This window comes from Ochotona curzoniae, unplaced genomic scaffold (assembly GCF_017591425.1).
Source record: "Ochotona curzoniae isolate NIBS_2020 unplaced genomic scaffold, NIBS_Ocur_1.0 contig_1274, whole genome shotgun sequence".
Taxonomy (NCBI): domain Eukaryota; kingdom Metazoa; phylum Chordata; class Mammalia; order Lagomorpha; family Ochotonidae; genus Ochotona; species Ochotona curzoniae.
In genome coordinates this window covers 5,225,799-5,247,791 of record NW_024465023.1, presented here as the reverse complement: position 1 = coordinate 5,247,791, position 21,993 = coordinate 5,225,799, and the positions used below count along the sequence as shown (strand labels likewise).

The window sequence follows — 21,993 nt, the reverse complement described above, 5'->3', positions numbered from 1 at the left end:
GAGAGAGAGAGAGAGAACGAGAGAGAGAGAGAAAGAGAATGAGAGAGAGAGAGAGAGAGAGAGAGAGAGAGAGAATGTATAGAAATGCGTGTGTGCTCTCCACCTCCTGCCGTCTGATGTCCTACATCACCAAAGGACTCTGCCAGCATGAAAGCCATCATCAAAAGCAAGCCATTAACCTCCAGAACTCTGAGTTAAATACATCTTTTCTTTTTTAAAGATTTATTTATTTTTATTGGAAAGGCAGCTCTACAGAGAGGAGGAGAGAGGGAGAGGAAGAGCTTCCATCCAATGATTCACTCCCTAAGCTGCCACAATGGCCAGAGCTGAGGCAATCTGAAGCCAGGAGCCAGAAGCTTCTTCCGGGTCTCCCACGCAGGTGCAGGGTCCCAAGGCTTTGGGCTGTCCTCAACTGCTTTCCCAGGCCACAAGCAGGGAGCTGGAAGGGAAGTAGGGCCACCAGGATTAGAACTGGCGCCCATATGGGATCCCGGAGCGTTTAAGGCGAGGACTTTAACCACTACGCCATCACACAGGGCCCAAATACATCTCTTCTTTATAAAGTCACCCAGCCTCAGATATTTTATTACAGGAATACAAGATGGACTTAGACAATTATTAAGTATTATGAATAATTGTTGACATATTTATAAACTTCTTACAGATTTCAGTTATTATCTAGCATCATTCCTTTCAACTTGAAGCACTTCCTTAATTATTTTTGGCAAGGTTGATTGGCTAGTCCTAAATATTTTTAAATCTCTGCACTTTGAGTATGTTATTCTACTGTCTTCTGATCTGCATGGTGTATGAAAAGTCAACTGTTAATGATGGGTTTTTTTCCTGTACCTATGTCTTTTTTTATTGCAACTTTTGTGATTTTGTTCTTGACCTGCAGACATCTGACTGCAGTGTGTCTGTGATTATCTGCACCCATCCCACTTAGAGCCTGTTGAACTTCTTCACTCTGTGTATTAATGTTTCACTAAGGTCTGGAGTCTTTATTGTTTCATCTAGTGTTTTTGTTGTTGCCCTCTCTTCTCTCCTGGTACTTTCATTATGCATTTCTTCATATGCTTGATGTTGAACCACAGGTTTCTGAGGAACTGTTCATTTTTCTTCATCTTTTATTTTCTCTGTTCTTCAATTGATTTCTATTCACATATGTGTTCACTGATTCTTTATTCTGCTGCTTTGCATCTGCTATAGAATCCTCCAGTGAAGTTTTCATTCCAGTCGTGCTTTTTTTCTCCAGAGAGTATTTGTTTCTTTCAAAAATGATTTTGTATGAATCCTGGGTTAAGATAGTTTTCCTTGGAGATTGTTGTTATCAATTGTTCTTTTCTCTATAACTTCTCTCCTCTATAGTATGCAGCTGCTGTTGACTTTTATATGCTGGCAGGAAAAAAAAAAGACTGCTTTCCCAGTGGTTCTCCTGGGTTTTTTTGTTTGTTTGTTTGTTTTGCCTCACTTATTTGATCAGTGATTGATTGGACAGAGGTTTTTCTAACTCACCTTGAGCCAAGAAGACTTCTATCCTCTTGCAGGGATCTGCGTACCACACAGGGAGTGATTGCAAAGTGCACATTGCTTCCCAATGTGCTGCACATTTTATTTCACATTTTGAGTTTTTGAGGTGCATGTACATAGCCCATGTGTAGGTGTGGCACTCCAACTTGCTTGGGAGAATATCTCTCTCCCATCTCCCACATCCCCTTCTCCTGAGTGTGGCTAGCTTACCACACTTGGGAGATGCAGCAGCAGGTGGTTCTATTCTTATAGTGAACATTCACCACTATTTTTTGTTAGCTAGTATTTGCGCGTGTATGATAATCTGCTGTCCTAGGATGCAGAACCTGCCAGCCACTCCAAAAACTGAAAAGACCACCTACTTCCCTGCTCAGCCTCCTTTGGAACTAGGCTTGGGCACATGAGTAGGCTTCATCAATTAAATAAACTTGTTCGTTAGGAGTAGGCATTAATACATAAGGAAACAAGGACTACCTGGGTTTTAGTCTGGTGAGGATTAATGCAGCTGCAGAAACTTTGTCTGGGTTTTCAAAGGCAACAGAAGTGCCCAATGTTTCTATAAATGTCATAAGTAGTGCTTCCTCTAATCCTGGCTATGCTGCCTCTGCACCTGGTTCCTGGGCCCTTTGAGAATCTTGAGTTATTTAATATCTGTTGAGAAAATTTCTCTCCTTACATATCAGCCAGGATTTATTTCTATTGCCTATATCTAAGAACTGGTGCCTTGGGGAATCTATTCCTGACTATGCCGTAGACTTGCTGTGCTCACCAAAGTAAGTCATGCCTGCTCTCTTGTTCTCATTTTTTTTTTTACCATTGTATTACTGATAGTTTTTCCAAGTCACAGATTCTGTCTGAATAAAGGAGAGGGGGTGTGTGACTGTTATGAGGGCCAAGTGAATATGACTTCATCACTTTGCTGTCATTTAATGCCATGCTTCTAGGAAGTGAAAGATTTTTGGCTGCATTGCAGTAGAGTTCTCAGGTCTGGGTTCTGGATTTTTTTGGTACAGTTGTTATACCATGATTACTAGGTACCTTGTTCCTTGGACCTGATTTATAGTGTTCATTGTAACTAAGCCATTTGTTCTAATGTAGTGGCAGGTTTGGCAGTCTATTCAATCTCCATTTCATCCTTCACACAACATTTAGAATGGTATCAAATTTTGTCTAAGTCAACACAGCTCCAGATACCAGTGTGCAATGATTGGTTATGAGGTGGGCAAGTACCTGAGTTAGAGTGAAACTCAGGACTCTCATTCAGAGGTTGTTATTGATAGTAGTCACTCAGTGATATGGGGAGTCAAGCTCACTGATTGGGTGGCTCCGTAGAAACCAGAATGGATGGAGCTGGCATTGTGGTGCCATAGGTTAAGCTACTGTCTCCCACGTGAGCACTGGTTTGAGTTCCGGTTACTGTGTTTTCAATCCAGCTCCTTAATAATATTCTGGAGAAAGCAGTGAAAGATGGCCCAAGTGGGCCCCTGCAAGCACGCGGGAGACCCAGATGGAGCTCCTGGTTTTTGACTTGGCCCAGCCTAGGTCATTGTGGTTATTTGGAGAGTGAGCCAGTAGATGGAAAGTCTCTCTTCCCTTTCTTTGTCACTCTGCCTTCCAAATAAATGAAAACTTTTTTTTTTCTTTTAAAAGAAGACAGGGCCTTTTGGCTAAGATCAAGTGTAAAAGGAGACAGAATGGAGAGATTAAAACAAATTGCAACCTTGGTGACATTAAGCAGTTGGGCTGGTTCAGCATTTATCAAAGGCCCACTGTACTTCTGGCTCTTTTTCAGTTACACAAGCTAGTTAGTTCCCTTCATTAATGAAGTTTCTGTTAGATTTTCTGTTAGTTGTAATAAAGAGATTCATATAATCTTAGGGTGTTTTGAGAAAAAGGTGAAATTAATGAAGGAATAAGAGTTTGGGGAGTCCCATAGACAACACTACTCACTCTACCAGAACCTGCTTTTTCTCCTGCATTCCCTCATCTCAGGAAACACCTCCCACACTAACCCACCTGTCTAAACTAGAAAGACATGAGATGGCCTTGCAACACTCTTTTTTTTTCTCCCTCATTTCCAATAAAATCACTCATCGTGCCATCTGCCTTCCACATCTTCATTGTCTCTGCAGCCTGCCTTCATTTCTTCAACCCATTACTTCTGTTGCAGTGTAAATGTCACAACCCACAGGAGTGTCCATGAGCTGGTCCTTCCCCCTGCCCCCCACATTGTACCCTTGTTCCCCACTGTTTATTTGTCTCTAGCCTCCTGCTTGTTGAACTGTGAGGGAACAGATGGAATTGCTACATTATGTTCAGTCAGCATTTAGCACAGTACATGGGACATATCAGGTGCTCATTAATATTAGTGGAATTAGTAAATGGACCAAGGACTTGCTCTCTCAGCACTCTGTCAGCCTTTGCTGAACATAAACCCTCTGTCTGAAAAATCCCTCCCAGTCATTGTCTCCTCTCTGATTAATTCTTTGTCCTTATAGGCTTGGCCTGGGACATGACTCCTCTAGAAAGCAAAGTTTGACCGTCTAAGAATCTGCGGCTGTTCTCAATTTTTCCTAGCATTAATTGCATTGTGTCATTCCTGTGGGCTTCAAATCTGAGGTCTCAGTGGCTTCAGGCATCATGAACGGCAAAGCCCAAGTCACATTGTTTGATCCTTAGCACAGGATTGAACACAGAAAAAACTGTGATAACAATTTGTTGAATGAGTGAATGCAGGGTGTGCGTGTCAACCCAGGATGGAGTCTTGGTGTTAGGCAGTTTTCATGGGCTCACTACTCAGCAATGCCTCTTCCTCTCCCCTTACCTCCCTTCTTCTTCAAGTCTGTCTACAGCTATCTCTGTCCCTTGTCTACAGGCGTTTCTCATGTATACACTCTCCTTTGAGTTCTTTTCCCCGGCCTGCACCTGCCTCTGCAGTCGGCGCTCTCCTCACACGGAGGACTCTATTGCCCCGCTCTTCTCTGAGGACTCAGAATGACGAACACTTCTCCCCTACTTTTTTCCTCCTCTTTACCAAAGATAAAGAAATCTGATTCTGCGGGACTTAGCATCAAGAGCACTTCAGTTTCTTTATGTTCCATTTGCTGTGTTCCCTACTGTCGTTGTGGGTTGCAGCATCATTGTATTCCATTGTTAGAATCATAGTGTACGGGTATGTCACAGTGACTGTGTCAAAGTGTTAGTATGTTTCAACAAATGTGTTTTTATACATGCCAGTATTTATTTCATATATACACACCATAAACTTGACCTTTAACATAAAGTAAGCATAATAGCATGTAAACTGTACTAAATGACCTAAGCTTTAACTATTATTAACATTCATTAAAGTTTATGGTCTATTTAAAATAATTTCAGCCAAAATTATTAAAAGGAACATAAAATTGTACTTGTTTTGGGGGTAACATGCAATGTTTCAATACATGTATATATTGTATAATGGTCAATATGGGTAAATATGTATTATCTTCTTAAAAGTTTAACTTGTTATTATAGTAAAAAGTTTCAATATCCTAATTTTTAGTTTTGTGTATAGAAATATACAGTACATTCTCTATGGTCACTCTACTGTGCAACAGAATCCCAGAACGTCTTACTCCCATCTAAGTATAAATTAGTATTCATTAATTGACCTTTTCCCATCCCTTGCTTCCTTCTTTTCCTTCCTCCTCTATTCTTTCTTAGTCTGTGGTAACTTGTAAGAATCTTCATGTATGAGCAACATCATGTAATCGTGTACTTGGTTTACTTCACTTAACATAATGACCTCCATTTTCATCTGTATGGCTGCGAATGATAAGATTGCATCCTGCTTTATGGCACAGTAATCTTTCATTTATATTTATATAAACACACACACCTCACTTTCTTTACCCATTTCTCAGTGGATGGACACTTAGGTTGTTTTCATTTCTTGGCCTCTGTGATACACATGGGAATGCAGATTTCTCTTTGAGGGCATAATTTTGTTTCCTTTGAATACGTACCCAGTACTGGGATTCTTGCAATATATGGTTGCTCTATTTTTTGCTGTGTGAGGAATCTCCAAATTGTTTTCCACAGTGACTATATTCATTTACATTCCCACCAACAGTGTCCAAGGGTTCCTTTTTCATCATATACTTTTCAGAATTTGTTATTTTTTGGTATAAAGACCATATGTCACATGTTAACAGGTACCATCATGCCAAACAACGAAAAACTGAACAATATCTCTATAAGATCTCTATATCCTGGGTCTGTGTTGTCTCCACATCTATACATTTGAATACCAAGGTCTCTATATCCCAACATGTATGTCTCACAAGGTTGATTTAACCTCATCTCTTTAAATGCCAATATTGTGTTCCAATGACTATATACACTCCCATGTCTCTATATCCCAGTGTTTGTAGATGTCTCACTATCAGTGCTGCAAAGAGTCTGTGTGAACCAGTGTCTTTGGGTCTCATTGTCTGTCTGTATCAGTGTCAGTGTGTTCCAGGGTCTGTGTTTCAAAGTGTCTGTTTTGTCCCAGGCTGGATGTGTCCTATGGTCTGCATTTTGTTCTGTGCGCTATGGTAGCATGTTGTATGACGTTTCTAGTTTCAGTAATTCTGTGAGCTCCTTTGTCTGTATCCCTGTGTATCTTTGTGCCGGTGTCAGTGGTGTGTGTGCGTGTGTGCATGTGCATGTGTGTCTACGTCCAGTTGTTTGTCCCAGTGTCTTTGCATTGAGCTGTTTATTCCATACTGTCTGTATGTCTTGGTGTCTGGAGTGCAAGCATCTGTGTATCTCCATTTCTGGATGTGTCCCAGTAACAGTGTTTCTCAGATTCCACATATCCCATTTCCTGCTTACTCTAGTTTCTATTGATCTCTGGGATTATGTTTTCCAGTGACTGTATTTTCCACAGTAAGCATATTGTAGTGTGTCTATGTGTTGCAGTATTTCTGTGAGTATTGGTGTCTGTACCTTAGTTCCAGTGTGTTTGTGTATGCATAACACAGTATGTCCTATATCTATGTGTTCTGTTGTTGAAATAGTTCTCAGTGTCTGTGTGTCCCAGTTTTTGCACACTTCTGCACTCCTGTGCTCCATTAAGTGTGTCTTAGAGTGTCTTTATGTGTCAGTGTCTTCCAGTCTCTGTGGTTGGCTAAATCAGTGTCTTTGATTCCCAGTGTCTTTATGTCCTAGCAACTATGTCCTCTGGTGTCTGTAAATGTCTGCTGACTGCATCCTCCAGTGACTTTGCAATCCAGGTGTCTGTGTGTCTCCATGCTTCTGTAAGTTAATGTATGTATCCCAGTATCTTGACTTCCCAATGTCTGATTTTACCCTTGACTTGTGTGCCAGTGTCTAGGGGACTCAGTGGATACTCTGTGCCCTACTGACACTATGCTACAGTTTCTATTTCCCAGAGTCTGTAGACCACAGCCTCTCTGAACTCCAATGCCTGGGTGTCCCTGGGTTTGTTTATGTCTCGATGACTGTACATGCCAGTGTCTGTGTCTTGGTGTCTGTGGATGTCCCTACATCCTTGTTCCTTGGTTTCTATTTCCCAGTGTTTGCATACACCGGTGACCATTGGCATTTGTGTTGTCTCTCCTAGTCCTACTGTTTCTGTGTCCTTCTGTATCTGTGTTCTACTGTCTGCGTAACAATGTTTATGGAGCTGAGTTTTGTACAGTCCCACACCTGCGTGTGCCACTGACTGTGAGTAGCTCAAAATCTGTGTGACCCACAGTATGTGTATCCCAGCCTCTGAGTGTCCCAGTGCCAAAGTGCCACACTGTATATGTATCCTAGTGTTTGCTTTGTCCACTGTTTGTGAGTTCCAGTGTCTGTGTGTCTAAGTGTTTTTTTTTTTTTCTGTCTTGTGTCTTTGTGTCCCAGCGTCAGCATGTTGCTGTATCTGTGAACTCCAATTTGTTCTCTGGGCCATAGGTTCCTGTTGTGCGAGTAGCATGTGAGTCTCAGCATATGTATCCGTGTGTCCCAGGTTCTCTGTGTCTTCCAGTGTCGTGTGTACTCATACCTGTGTATCAGTGTCTAGTCACATTGTTGCTGTGTGCCAGGGTCCCTGAGTGGTCTCACATCTGTTCTAATATATTTGTTCATACCACTGTCTCTGTGTGTTTTAGTGGTTGCCTATGTTTCACAAGTGCTGTATGCATCTTATTACCTGTGTAGCCGGAGCCTGGCTATGTTCCAGTGCTTACATTGTTTTATTTTCTCAAGGTCTATGCAGCCTAATATCTCCATGTTCTGGTTTCTATGGTTTCCATTGTATATTGTGGCCCAGTATTTGTATATACTTGGTTCCCTGCAATTCCTCAGTTTCTATTTTCCATTTTTATGCATCCATTTGTCATACATTCTATTAGTGTACTCTCAGGGGTTATATATCCACATTTCTTGGTATCACCGAGTCTCCATTCCCTTATTTTTGTCCTTGTGTTTGTGTGTCCTTGACCTCTTGTGTTTTAGCAGCTGCACATCCTTGGCCTGGAACATACCTGTACTTGAGGCTTTTTTAAAAAATGTATCCTGAGCCCGTGTTTTCCTGTCTGTGTGCCCACGGAGCTCTATGTTTCAGTGCCTGGACATGCAATGAGCTTTTGTATTTGAGCATTTTTGGGAACAATTTTCTTGCACAGTGCTAGCTTTTTGTGTATTCCTGTTGTGTTACATGCCTCTAAACCTTTACATGGTACTGACTGTGTGTGTGCCCTTGAATCTTCGTGCATTGTGAGTCTGCAGGTCCCTGCATATGATTTAGGGTCCGGACCCCTCTGGATCTGGCTGCCATGAGTCTTCGTGTTCTAGGGCTGATCTGCTTCCACTTCTGTGCATCTTCATGTCCTGGAAGGTTCTGTGATTCAGTGCTTGTGTGTCCCCATGTCTGTGTTCCCTGTGTTTGAGGGTCTCTGAGCCTCTGACTTTGCCTGACTGCATATGCCTCCTTCTATGGGCCGTGTGGTGCTGGGTTCTTGAGTCTGCGCATTTGGGGATCTTTGCTCTTTGTGTCCTTGGCTCTGTCTGGGTTTTGGGTTTTAATCTCTCCTTCAACTATTTTCCCCTAGCCTTTTCAATGCCTCTTGATTCATTTATATTGTGATGGTTGTGTCTTAAGTTGTTCTGTGATTTGATGTCACTCTCTGTCTTTCTCTCAGTCTGTGAAACTTTTGCTCTGGGTCCCCATGCCTGTGCTCCTGTTACAGAGGGTCTGTTTGATAGGCTGGCTCTCCCGCATCTGCTTCTCTTTTACTCTATCCCTGGTTTTGGTTGGATCAGACTTACCTCCTCTCTGTGTCTGCTGTCTGGACCCACTCATTTTCATCTTTGAGCTACTATCTCTTTACCCCTGGTTCTGATTAGCTGTCCCTGTCCCTTCATGTGTGGCTTTGGTCACTTGCTGGTGTTTCACTTCTTTTTGTATTCTCAAGTGTGACTTGGTGCTGTGTCTTTGTGTACTGGCCTCTCTGGAGAGATTTCCTTGTCACTGTAATCCAGTTTGCTTCTATGTATTTCTTTTTATGTGTGTACATTTCTTTGCTCCTGTTTCTGTATTTCCAGATATGTTCATGTGTCTGTCCTTGGATCCATGTGTCTCTATTTGTGGTTCATATTCCCATGTGTACTGGTTTTACAACCAGATCCTAGAGTTGTTGCCTTGTTTTTTTTTTTTTTGTTTGTTTGTTTTTTTAGATTTTGATGAATTTTCTTTTTTCTTTTTTTCATTTATTATTATTATTATTATTATCATTTTATGATACAGTTCTATGAGCCCTGGGATTTATCCTATCCCCTCCCCTAGTTCCCCCCGCCACTGAGTTCTCCCATATCATTAAAACAACATAGTTCTTCATAAACAGTCATAAGTCTCCATCATTTCAGGAGAGTCAAACATCCCATTGTCAAGACATATCCAACAGTTTCACTGGGAGTCGATCCTTGGTGCAGAAGTAGAGATGCACACTGCATCATATCCTCACATCTGGACATGTCAGTCTCCACTACACAGTCACTATAAATCCCCCCAAGTGAAAAGCCACAAAACAAAATCAACAGGAAGAACAACTTTGTGCCATTATAAATTTCTATTTTACTTCCTGTTGGTTATTGCTTTTAAATCCCTGTATCCATGTCACCACATCACAGTGTCTCCTTTAATACCTGAGTCCATGCCGTCCTTATCCTTATGTCTCAGTCACATGTCCTGATCCCTATCATTTTGCTAGTGTTGGTTAGTCTTTGTGTGTCTCTGGATTGCCACATGTATGAGTCTGTGCTCTCCTTTCACTCCTCTACATATGGGCATGTTCCTGGGTCTTTGTCTCTAATCTGGGTCTATGTAACATCCCTGCTTATAGGTCTTTGTGGATCTCTGGCCCTGAGTCTTTGTGTTCTATCACCCTGCTCTGCCTCTGCCAATATACCTGTAACTTACTGTTCCTGCCTTTCTCTCGCTGGGAGTCTCAGACTGTGGTTCTTCAGTGTCCATATGACTACCTGTGTTTCTGTGTCTTGATTCCTCTGCTCCTATGTCTGGAATCCTACATGTGTCCAGCTCTTAGTCTGTACATTGTATATTGCTGTGTTCCAGTGCCTGTGCCCAAATGACCTTTGCCTCTTTGTGACATGGAAAGTAACTCAAAAGCATGGTGATACAGAGGTCCAGCAGGAGCGCACTTGTCTTTTTGTGTGTGAGCTTATGTCTTTGGTGTGTTTATATACATTGATTTTCCTATGGCTGTGCCATGAGACTTTTTTGTTTATTCATTCAGAAAACATTTACTAAGCATCTATTTTGTTCTAGGTACTGAGGATACATAGGTGATGATTCAACAAAGGTCCTTGCTCTCAAAGAACTCACACTCTAAGTCAGAGATCCAGACAAGAAAATAGGTGATTACCATACAGAATGATAGGTACTGTGACCTTGGAAGGGATGGGGATGGGATGTGGGAACTCAGAGGGAGGGATCAAACTCAGTCTAGGAGATGGGTCAGGAGAGGTTTACCAGAGGAAATAACAATGGAACCTTGACAAGGGAATTAAATTTACTTGCATGAAGTGAAGGAAGAGCATTTCGTGCGGAAGGAAAAGCATATGCAGAGGTCTAGTAGTGGGAGAGAATTGTTTCCAGATAATCTGAGAGCCTTAGATCTGCCATGGGAGCCAGGGGATATTATAAGCAGGACTGAAGACTTAGGTTTTCTTTTAGGAAAATCACTTCTGGGGTTATTTTGGAGTGTGGTTTAGGAGGAAGTGGAGACTGGAGCCAGGAAGGACTGTGAGCAGGTAGGAGTCCCTCTGCTTCTGGATACAGAGGTCTTCATGTCTGTGTGTGTATCTCATTTATGTATCCCCTCAGCAGATGCACAAGTGTGTGTCCCTGGGAACATCTTCACGTCCCCAGATCTTTGTCCCTAGCTCATCTCATGCCCTGGTCTCTGGATATCCCATATGGAGGTTTCCTGGTTCTGAAGTTCAGGAACCATCACAGGACATAGCTGAGGATGGACTGGCCCAGCAGCCTCTCTACAAAAGAGCGCTTCACCAGCCAGCAGGAAGCCCAGCGGGGCCGAAGCCGTGGAGAGTCCTTCAGCAGCTTCTTGCCTAGGACCACAGGCACATGTGGGCCATGTCGCCTCTGCAGGTAAGGCCCTGTAGGTCCTGTCACCAGCCGAATGTCAGAGTGCTGGAACTGCCCTGAAGGAGAGAGAGGTAACACTAATCAGGGTGGTGACCCGGGACCCTGCTTTGAGCTCCGAGAGGATCCTAAAGCAGGAAACCTAGAGAGAAAACTGAGAGGAAGGTGGAGCAGCTAAATCCTGGAGGAGGCAAGAAGCTAAGCATTGTGGGAAATGTGACAGGTGGGATAGGAGTATAGTATGAGTAGGGGGAAAAGTGGATGTGGTGGCAGAGGAAAGGGGAAGATTTTTTTTAAAAGATTTATTTATTTTTTATTGCAAAGTCAGATATACAGAGAGGAGGAGAGGCAGAGAGGAAGATCTTCCATCCAATGATTCACTTCTCAAGTGGCCACAATGGCTGGGGCTGAGCCAATCTGAAGCCAAATGCCCAGAGCCTCCTCTGGATCTCCCACACGGGTGCAGGGTCCCAAGGCTTTGGGCCGTCCTCAACTGCTTTCCCAGGTCACAAGCAGGGAGCTGGATGGGAAGTGGAGCTGCCAGGATTAGAACCAGGGCGCCCATATGGGATCCCGGGCGTGCTTAAGGTAAGGACGTTAGCCGCTAAGCTACAGCACCGGACTCCGAGGGGAAGATTTAAAAGGACAAGAGTGGAGGCAGGAGGCCCAGGGGAGGTAAACCTGTGCTCACCTGCCACTGCTGCTCTGAGTGCTTGGTGTAGGTCACTGCTGAGGTCCTGCCAGTGTCTCATAAACTGTGACCTGGCTCGAAAACTTTCCTTCCCAGCAGCCTTGATGTAGAATAATAAACCTGAAGTAATACCCCATCTGACTGTGTGTTCCCTCTGTTGATGGTCTTTCATAGTTCCCCACTGCCTTCAGAATAAAGCCAAACTTCTGCTCCTGGCAATCAGCTCTGATCACCACAGTTCCTGCAAGCTCCATTCTTCTATGCCACATTCTTGCTTGGTCTTTCATGTTTCCCATGGGATGGGTCTCCCTCCTTCTCCAGAAGGACTTTCTTGAGCTATGAGTCTGGGAAAGAACCACCCCACATACTACACAGTGTGGAGTCCTCCTGCTGCCTGGTCTGCTTTCTTTCCAGTGCTGACCCTGCCCTGTGATCCCTGTCTCTGACTGGCTCTTTGTTCTCCAGACCAGGATCCCCAAAGTGTATAGCACAGCTCAGATTCCTCTTTGTGGTTGAGGTGCTGATGGGGGGTGGGCAGTGAGGCTTTCACCCTGGCAGAGTCTCTCTTGGGATTGGTGTTTCCTGGTCCCACTCAGCCTGAACAAACTTACCCATCAGGCCACGGGCTGAGGTGCTGAGGCCTGAGCCATCGACCACATAGAACCCCAGGTGTGGCAGTTGCAGGGCACTGGGGTGTATGTAGCGGTGCCGGAGGACTAGGAACTCAAGGTTTGGCCCAAGGCGGAGTGTGAGATGGCTTGCTGCAGCTACATGGAGCTGCAGTTGGGGCCTCCTTAGTATGGTAGGTTGATCCCAGGACAGGTGCAAGGTGCCCTCTCCTTGGACAGAGACAGAACTGCGTCTGATGGTAATAGTGTAAGCCCAGGGCTTGTCTGTTGTTACTGTGATGAGCTGGAAGTAGGTGCGGTTCTGATCCTCGTGCCCTGGCCTTGGTGGTGCCCCAAGCAGCCGCCCACTCACGTGCAGCCCTGGAGGGAAGGGAATAGCACCTGCTCAGTCATTCACATGATCATCCGGAGCATGCGCAGGGGTGAGGTGTCAGGCACCGGGGTCCACATGCTTCTACCATGGCCCATACAGCACATGTACAGGCTCATCACTGTGCAGTTGGTTGCATGTGAGTTATGCATGTTTGCCTGTGAGTTTATAAATGTCTGCATTTGCTTATGCTCAGAAGAGTATCTCTGGGCATCTGTTTGAAGCTGGCATGTTGAGATTGTGTATTTTTTGCTTGTATGTTCATGTAAGCTTATGTTAGTGTTCTAAGTCTTGCATGTTTTGTGTCTATATGTTGATTTGCACTGTTGAGTACATAGAGTGTCCGTGTGCATGCATTTAGGTGTGTGTCAGTGCATCTTGGTAGGCATTTCCATGCTAAAGTGTGTTTCCTATGTCTGGGGTAACAGAGTATGTGTGACACCTGTGTGTGTGGAATCCTGGAAACTGAGCTGAATCTGGGGGTATAAATGCTTGTATGTTGAGGTATGTCATTGTACACATGACATATATTTTGTGTCACTGGATGCATATTTGTGGATGTGCACAGGTGTGTCTGGGTAATTATGTAAGTTTGCTAAGTTTCTTATATGCTCCAGTGTGTGTGCATTTATATGTGAGTACCTTGGTATTTATGTGAGTATATTTGTGTGTGTGTGTTCATGTGTGCCTGTATGTGTTCTCCGTGTGTTACTAGAGTACACTGCTGTGTGTGAAGACTTTTAAGTCCACAAATGTCTGTCATGAACATATCTGGTTGTGGGGCTGGAGTCCTTGGAGACTCTCACCTGCTTTTGGGTCCTCTATGAGCTGCAACAAGTCTCCTGGGCGTCCATCCAGTGTGAAACAGATCCTCTCTTCTGAGTGTGGGATATGTACCACAAAGTGGGGATCCCCATCCACTGCAATGTAAGAGATGCAGCTCTGAAACTTCATAGGAAGGGATACAAGGGAGGACAGTGAAGGGAGGAGAGAAGCAGGAAGGAGGCCATGCCCATTTCCCAGAGAGCAAGAGAGCAAGAGAGAGAGAGCAAGCTCAGTCCTGGTCCCAGTATGTGAGCCACTCTATACTATAGCAGGAGAGCTGCAGGGCTGGCTTACCTGAGGATGAGAAAGTGAAGATGCTCGGCAGCATATCTGCAAGACAGAGGGACTGTGTGGGTGAGGCATTGATCAGCTGTATCTCTGGAACTTTGTTGTGACTTTTACAGGGTTTGTTCTGCACAGGTGCATGGACTTGAAGCTTGGGGTCCTGTGTGGCAGTGTTGAGGTAGTGGGAAATATTAAGAGATGGAGGCCTAGTGGGAGGTGGATAGGTCACCAGACTTGTCTTTCAGGGATGGACTAATGTTGCCTTAGGTTCCCTACGAGTAGAGTAGTTCTCCCATTGCCCAGGGTCAGGGGAAGGGGGTTTGGGAACACCATGCAACCAGCAGAACTGTGAGTCACATAAACCTCTTTTCTGTGGAAGTTACTAGCTCACTTTTTGGAGCAACACAAAATAGACAAGCACGCTCTAGGAACACTGGGCTCTGCGTCACCTTCACCCAGCTGTGGCCAAAATGCCCAAGGCCAGCACTGAGGCCTTTCCCAGGATCTGCATATGCTTCTGTCCAGTGTTTTCTTCACACTCCAGCCCAACCCAATGGGATAATCTTATGACTAGACGCTCTCCTTCTCTTGTTACTGACCTTTTATACCCATTTCCCCTGTCTTCTGGAATGTTTTCCTTCCACTTAACTACCAAGAATTAATTTTCAGCTAGCATTCAAGGACAACTCAAATACTTTCTCTTTCTGTCTGTCTGGGGAATTCTTCTGTAGTGCCCATCATCTCTTGGTATACATGCTTTGCAGCATCATCAATCTATGAAGAGGATGAATTTTGTCAGTGCTATCAATGGGTTATGACATGTGGCCCTGTTGATCTTAAAAATGGGAGATCATCCAAGTGGGATTGATATAATCACATGTGCTCTCCATCTAGAGGTGACAGAAATGATGTGTGAGAGGGGCTTAATGTGAGGATGATTCTTCATGGTTGTCTTTGAAGATGGAGGTAACTAGGTGATGAGGAATGTGGGAGACCCCTGAGAGTGACCTCAGATGATTCCTAGGAGCTCAGAGTGTCCCCCAGCCAACAGCCAGCAAGTCAACAGGGATTTCAGTCACTCAAATATGAAGAACTGAGTTCCACCAACAGCACAGTATGTTCTAATATAATATTGTCATAGTCTTCATGCAAAGTACAAAATAGATACATAGGTAATCAAGTATATTCATATACTCTAAAAGATGAATGCCATAATGGAGATTAGCAGATGGGAAGTAAAACTATGTTGTGTTATGCATCTCCCAAATAAAAGTAGGATTCCTGATGAAACATTTAAATATACCTTTACAATATGATACTAGATTTTCTATCTTTCCCTACACTTATCATGCCACGAAGCACTTCAATAGCAGAAAGTGTAACACGCAATTTTTACCAAAGGACTAGACTACTGTGATAATATAGGGGAAAATGGAGGGAGAAGAAAGTGGATGGGGAGGGAAGGGGGAAATCCCTATACCTACAAAACTGTATCATGGAGAATTTTAAAAAATTAATGAAGAGGAGAATGAGAATTCAGTTTGACAGACACTTTGATTTCAGTCTTGTTACCCCATGTGTAGACTTCTGATCTTCAAAACTGTGAGACAAGTAGTAGGTGTGGTTTTAAGCTGCTAAATTTTGAGTTTCTTGTGTATCATTAGAAAATTAATTTAGGATCTGGCACTGTGGCATAATCAGTAAAGCTGCTGCCTGTGGCGCCAGCATCCCTTGTGGGTGCCAGTCTAAGTACCAGCTGTCCCACTTCTGATCCAGCTCCCTGCTCATTAACTGCTTGGCCCCTGCACCTATGTAAGAGACCCAGAAGAAGCTCCTGACTCCTGACTTCAGGCCAGCCCCAGCTGTGATCATTGTGGCCATCTGTGAAGTGAAGCAGAGAATAGAAGATTCTCTCTCTCTCTTTCTCTTTCCCTCCTTTTTTCTCTCTCCTTCATCTCCTCCTCCCTCTGTCCTATTTCCTGCATCTCTGTAACTCTGCCTTTCACATAAAATAAATAGATCTCTTTTAAAACACAAATATATTATCTTCCCTCGGGCTTTGATAATGCCAATGAGAATTGTAATTGAGTGAAACTGAAAGCTTAGGTGATCTTTGCAGAAAAAGTGCTTGCTCACCTTCTGCTGGCTGCACCCAATTTCTCTGAGATTTCATGCTGCCTCCAGCTCCTTCCAGGATCTCCTCAGACGTTCCACCCCAGTGTGGACTTCCTGCCAGCACAAGAGAAGAGAAATAGTTCACACTTCCAGGGCAAAGTTGCCTTGATCCCACCAAAGCACACACTCCCCTTCTGACCAGATCACCCCTCACTGGCTTCTGAAACCGACCCGTCAGTCTCCAGTACTGGGACCTTACACTTTCTACAGCCTCTTAGACTTTCAAGTTCAGACACATTCAATATTTTTCCTCACAGAATCCATCCATCCATCCATCCATCCATCCATCCATCCATCCATTTAGGCATTGCTTAGGCATCAAAGATATACTGTGGTGAATAAGCCAACCCCCAAAAGGACAATTACGTGTTTTGTCTGTAATGTGGGAGTTAACACAGACTACAAAAATGTGTGGGAATGAAACGGATTTGATTGTTATTTTTACTTCTTGTTTATACTCCTGTGGAGTGGTGGTCTTCTAACTTTTTACTTGCTAAATATTATGATTAGTGGTGTATTAAGCCTGTGAATACAGAGGGGATTCAAATTATGTTTTTGTAAAAATTAAACAAAAATAAGAGGAGGAAAGAAGGGTTCGGGAAGGGATGGAAGGAAGCATTGCTATTTTCTTAGAAATGTGTCTATGAAATACATGAAATCTGCCCTTTTTATTAATAATTTAAAAAATAAACAGACAGACATGCTTTCTGACTTGATGAAGCTCATAGCTTAGTGGGGGAGGATTTAATAAGAAACCATAACTACAGCTGGTGATAAATGCTATGTGAAAAATAATAAGGTGACCTAGGGAATTCCAGAGACTGGAAATAGCCTATTTAGGCAGAGAGTGGATACGTGGTTATGAGCTAAAATGAGTTGGAGTCTGAGGGACAGTGAAATGATTGAGGATGGTAGCAAGAGAACAGAGCAAGGCAGACAAGGTGATTATCAAGCAAAGCGAGGAGTGTGAAAGAACTGCCTGTGTAGAGACGAGGGTGGGGGCTTCCGGAAGGAACAAAGAGATCAGTGGGGCTGGTGTTCAAAGAGTTTGGTGAAGGAAGAGAAGGTGAAGGCAGAGAGGCATGATGCTGTAAGCCATGGAGGGACTTAGGACTTTATGCTTAGTGCGAGGGGAAACCCTCTTGAGGATTAAATTGGAGAAGAACCTGGAGCAAATTGTGTCTTCAGAAAATGATTTTGGCTATTGGGAGATCTGGACAAGAAAGGAAGCAGGAAAAAAAATTAAAAAAAAAAAAAAAAAAGAAGAAGCAGGAAGACTCGTGAGGACCAGTGGAAAAACGTTCCAGATAAGACCACAAAGGTAAGGAAAGTGACATTTGGAGTGGCAAGAAATGGGCAAATGTGAGAGATGCACTGTTGGCAACACAGCCAGGAATCGAGGATGGAGAGGATAGTAAGGGTGGAGAGAGAGGGCGGGTTGCGGATATTGTGCCCCGTTTACATCAGCACAATAGTGGAGTGGGGAAGCACGTTTGTTTAGGGACCAGACCGTACGGCTTCAAATATCTGACTAGCTGTGTGGCACTGCAAAAGGGACTGCTCTCTCTGCTTGTCTCTCCACAAGCAACATGTATATACACAATTTCTTGTGAGGATTAACTAAGAGATAAGCACCATATGTAGAGTAGTGCCTCTACAGAGGAAGAACTCAAAAGTGTTCATTGCTTTTACTTCACAGTCTTTGAGGAATTTGAGATAATTCTCACCATCCTCCCATTTTAATCAAAATCACAGAGCGTAGGAAACAAACACACACACACACAACAACAACAACAGTAACAACAAAACCCCACTCTGACCTGCCTTGCTCAGTGAAGCTCCAGTTTCTCCTCTTACATCCCTGCCTTGCTTGGGAATCATCAGTGATTCTCTTGTTCAACAAAACAAACGTCAAAGCTACAGCTTAACCACTTTGTTTCTGTATGTGCTGAGGCCCAGAGAAATGAAGGCACTAGTTCAAAGTTCCAAAGCAAGCAAGCCAGAAGCCAGCAAGTAGTTGCAGTGTCACTAGAGTTTTCTAATGCCTTGTTCACTTGCAGATCCTGATGCTCTCCATCTATACCTCCCCCACCCCTGCCGTGGCTTGCCTCTTGCAAGTAGCACTCACCATCTTCATCAGGAGTGAGGAAGGTATAGAAAGCTGGTGGGTCCAAGGACTCCACGAACTTGGCTTCCACCTTGGACTCGGACAACAACTTTAGCTCCTTAGGGAGAAGGAGCAGGTTGATGGCATCAGGGAGAGTGCTGGAAGGCAGCAAGATTGGCAGTTTTGGAGCACTACCTTCTGGCATAGGCCTGGAGCTGTTAGGTAGACCTGTTGTTGGAACTCCTGGCACAGATGGTCTCAGAACTTTCCTGGTGCTCTGAGACTCCACCAGCAGGTCATGTTGATGCCAGAGCCTTTCAGTGGGTATCAGGGAGGGCAGAGCAACAGTAAAGGGAGTGGGGAGAGGTTCTCCAAGGACTGAGGTGGTCACGGTAGTACCAGGAACTGTGGACCTTGAAACTGTGCTCTGGAATGTGCTTAAGTTCTGGAGTGGTGGGGGCCAGGGCCTGGCAGAACTAGAAGGGAGAGGGGCTTTGGGTGTGTAAGAGGCTGGAGTCCCAGGCTTTGAAAGTGATAAGCTTGTGGAAGTTTGGTGAGGTGGCACATTAGGATTAAAAAGTGATGGGGTTTGGGGGACCTTGGGTGAAATAATCACAGATTTGGGGTGCAGCAGGTTATTTGGATTCTTGAGAGCAGGAGGGACCTTAGGTCTGATATGTGATGGAGGTTTGGGAATCTGAAGTGTGGAGACCCCAGGTCTGGGCTGTGGCAGGCTTTTAGGGGACTGTGGTATGAGAACTGCAGCCTGGGGGTGTGGTGGGAGTTTGGGTTTTGGTTGTGATGGAGCACTTGGTTCAGAATGCAGGGGAGGAAAATGCTTCTTTGTGCCAGCTTTGGGCTGTGCTGGGATGCCAGGAATCAGAGGTGGGACTTGCATCCTGGAATGCATGGGTGATAGAGTGGCAGGATTCTGAGGTGCTGGAATGCTGGGATTCATAGGCAGCGAAGCCCCAGAATTTAAAGGTGCAGAGGCAGCAGCTTTCATCCTGAGAGTTGGCTGGGCAAAAGTGACAGAATCCTGTTGTGTTGGAGTTTTGGACTTTGGGTGTACTGGTGTTGATAGAGTACCAAAGTTGTGACTCAGTGGCTCCAACTCCTTGGCAGTGGGTATCTTCTTTGTAGAGGCAGTCATAGTTGAGGTTGGTTTCGCAGACCTTGATTTGGGGAATACCTTGGGCACCAAAGCTGACTGATCTGTGCCTGTTCCCTGGCTATGCCTGTTGCTGGATGAAGGCATGATGGTGCTTGACCCAACTGTGGTAGAATACTGTCTCTTGGTCTCACTGTCCTCCTTGGGCTGCACCATAACCAATGAAGTCAGAGGTGTGACAAAGTTGTATTCAAGGGACAGGTTGAGGACCTTGGCAGCTAGCAGCTGGCGAGTAGTGGTGTCCCTGGCTTGGAAGCGTGCCTCCAACAGCTCTCGAATGGTGATGTAGGCCCAGAGGCGGCGGATGAAATGAGCCACGTTGGGAGTTGGTTGTCCTGGGCAACCGAAGGCTTTCTGGCTGCCATTGGTGGCACTTTCACTATGGCGGGCCACAAGAAGCTTACCCTTATGGCCACGGGCTGCCAGGTGGATACCAAGTTCCTGTTCACCTGGCTGCACTTGGCCTGCCACCACCAACTCTGAACCTCCAAAGTAGTTGGGAAAAAGAGCCCAAGTGGAGGCCCCGACCAAGCCTCCCAGGTAGTCCAGACGCACATCTGCCAACAGAGGCATGGAGATCTCCTCGTAGAGTCCCTGCAACTGGAGGGCTGCATCAGTGTCCTCAAATATACGTCGGGCTATGCCTCGGTTCTCCAGGGACAGGCGACGCAGCAGTGGGAAGTCAGCATCATCACCAAAGGCCAAGCTGAAAAGGGCTACTCTGTGGTCCAGTGCTTGGCGGACATTGGAGAGGATCTTACCGGGGGTCGTCACACCAGCTGTGGGCTCCCCATCTGTCAGGAAGATGATAAGAGGGATCCTGCCCACACTGGGGCCCCTCCCAGGTTCCTGGCTGCTGTGGTTCAGCACCGAAGCAGCTTCCAGCAGAGCTGCGTTGATATCGGTCCCTAATTGGGGAACAGATTGTGAGACCATATTCTCTGGTCACGTCAACCTACCCTCCCTTGCCTCTGGCAGGCACACTGGAACCCTCACCAGCCTCACAGGTGTCGTCATGTCTCATTTTTGCTCTGGCTGCTTCTGCTGCTTATCCTCCCAACTGTCCTACTCCCACCCAGACTCCTTAAGATCTTACAGTTGGGCCCACATGTCCTTGGCCTTTATCACTCTCTGCCTCAGACTGTTATTCGCCTGTTTCCTGGGGGGGGGGTTTCATTCCTAGTCTGACTGGCAACTATCCAAGGATCCAAGGATAGCATCCCCCACCTGCTTGCTGCAGTGGGAAAAGGGCTGAGTTGATAGGAGTCAGTGGACAGAGGAGACTTCACTCATGGTCTAGGAAAGAATTCATCAAAAGCCAGAAATCAGGATCACAGTTTGCTCAAGTGCTTGAAAATAAATATTTGGATTATTGAATTTAAAACATGGTAGCCAGTTTTGCATGTTTTCCTATTGAAAGAGGAGAAACCCAATCCAAAGAGAATTCACCCTAAGATACATAGAGAAATCTCCATATCATCAGGAAAAGAAGATAGCAAGAGAACAGTGTCCTTCAAAAACTTTGTGGACATTGGAATGAAAAGAGAACCTGCGTAGAACTCAATTCATAACTTTCATTTCCATGGGCACTTTGACATTCCCTCTTGTTTCTATAAGACACAATAGTGATATTGGAGACACTGGGGAAGTGAGGAGGATGAGAGAATAAAGAAAGGGCTTCAGAAATTTCCCGTGTCAGCCAAGCCTGTGCATTTGGAGGGGGAGGGAGCGGGTCCGTTGAACACTTACAGCCTTCAGCTTCCATGCGATCCAAGTAGTTCTTGGCACTGTGCACGTTCTGAGCGGTGGCCTGAATTGAGCCTCCAGCTTTCCAGACATTAACCGTGTCAGAAAAGGAGATGATGTTGAAGTAATCGTTGGCTTGTAGGTCACTGAGGATCACATTCATGGCCTTTTTAGTCTGCGGGATGTCAATAAAGTGAAAGGGATCAGACAAGACTTGAGTTCTATGAGAATGAAGGACTTTTTCTTTGCAGGGCACGAACATCTAAATGTTGTATGGTGTTATGACTTTCTGATTACAACAAACTGTGAGTGTATAATTCTCAGATCAAAATTCTCTATCAGCTCTAAGACCCAATGCCTAAAACTGCATGGTTCAATATGGGAGCTGCAAGCGATATGTAGCTAGGTAAATTTAACTACCCATTAGTTAAAATGAAAGAAATAAAAACCCAGCTTTCCACCTGCAGTATCCACCCTTCGAGTGTTTCATGACCACATCGTGGCCAGTGTCTACTATATTAGGCAGCAGGAAATTTTAGAATATTTTCATTGTCACGAAGATTCCGTTGGACAGCAGCTGTGTACAAGGCTCAAGTTCTGTATTTTTAGAGGCTTAGAATTCATGTATCCTGTGATCTCTAGACCATCGGAGCCAGGAATCAATGATTTCAGGACACTGAAATTTAAGAGCTTTCGGATTTCAGGATGTTAGAGCTTCTTTTAAATGACTGCGCACTTTGGTTCTGCTCTACTCTGCCCATGTGCCTCCCCCTCTATTTCCTTTAGACTAGTCTTAACCAGTTCTT

The 21,993-nt window shown here is 44.7% G+C and overlaps 1 protein-coding gene across 1 annotated transcript in view; it reads right to left on the bottom strand.

Annotated features, from left to right (window-relative positions):
* Nucleotides 1-11,035: 11,035 nt before the first annotated feature.
* The window catches only part of ITIH6 (inter-alpha-trypsin inhibitor heavy chain family member 6), a 29,234-nt gene continuing 18,276 nt past the window's right edge, over nt 11,036-21,993 (bottom strand). The window contains exons 7-13 of the mRNA XM_041001453.1: nt 21,191-21,362; nt 18,292-20,349; nt 16,125-16,217; nt 13,998-14,033; nt 13,685-13,798; nt 12,491-12,868; nt 11,036-11,247 (exon numbers count right to left, since the gene is read on the bottom strand). Of these exons, the coding sequence (XP_040857387.1) occupies nt 11,036-11,247; nt 12,491-12,868; nt 13,685-13,798; nt 13,998-14,033; nt 16,125-16,217; nt 18,292-20,349; nt 21,191-21,362 (3,063 nt within the window). The remainder of the gene's footprint in view (nt 11,248-12,490; nt 12,869-13,684; nt 13,799-13,997; nt 14,034-16,124; nt 16,218-18,291; nt 20,350-21,190; nt 21,363-21,993) is intronic.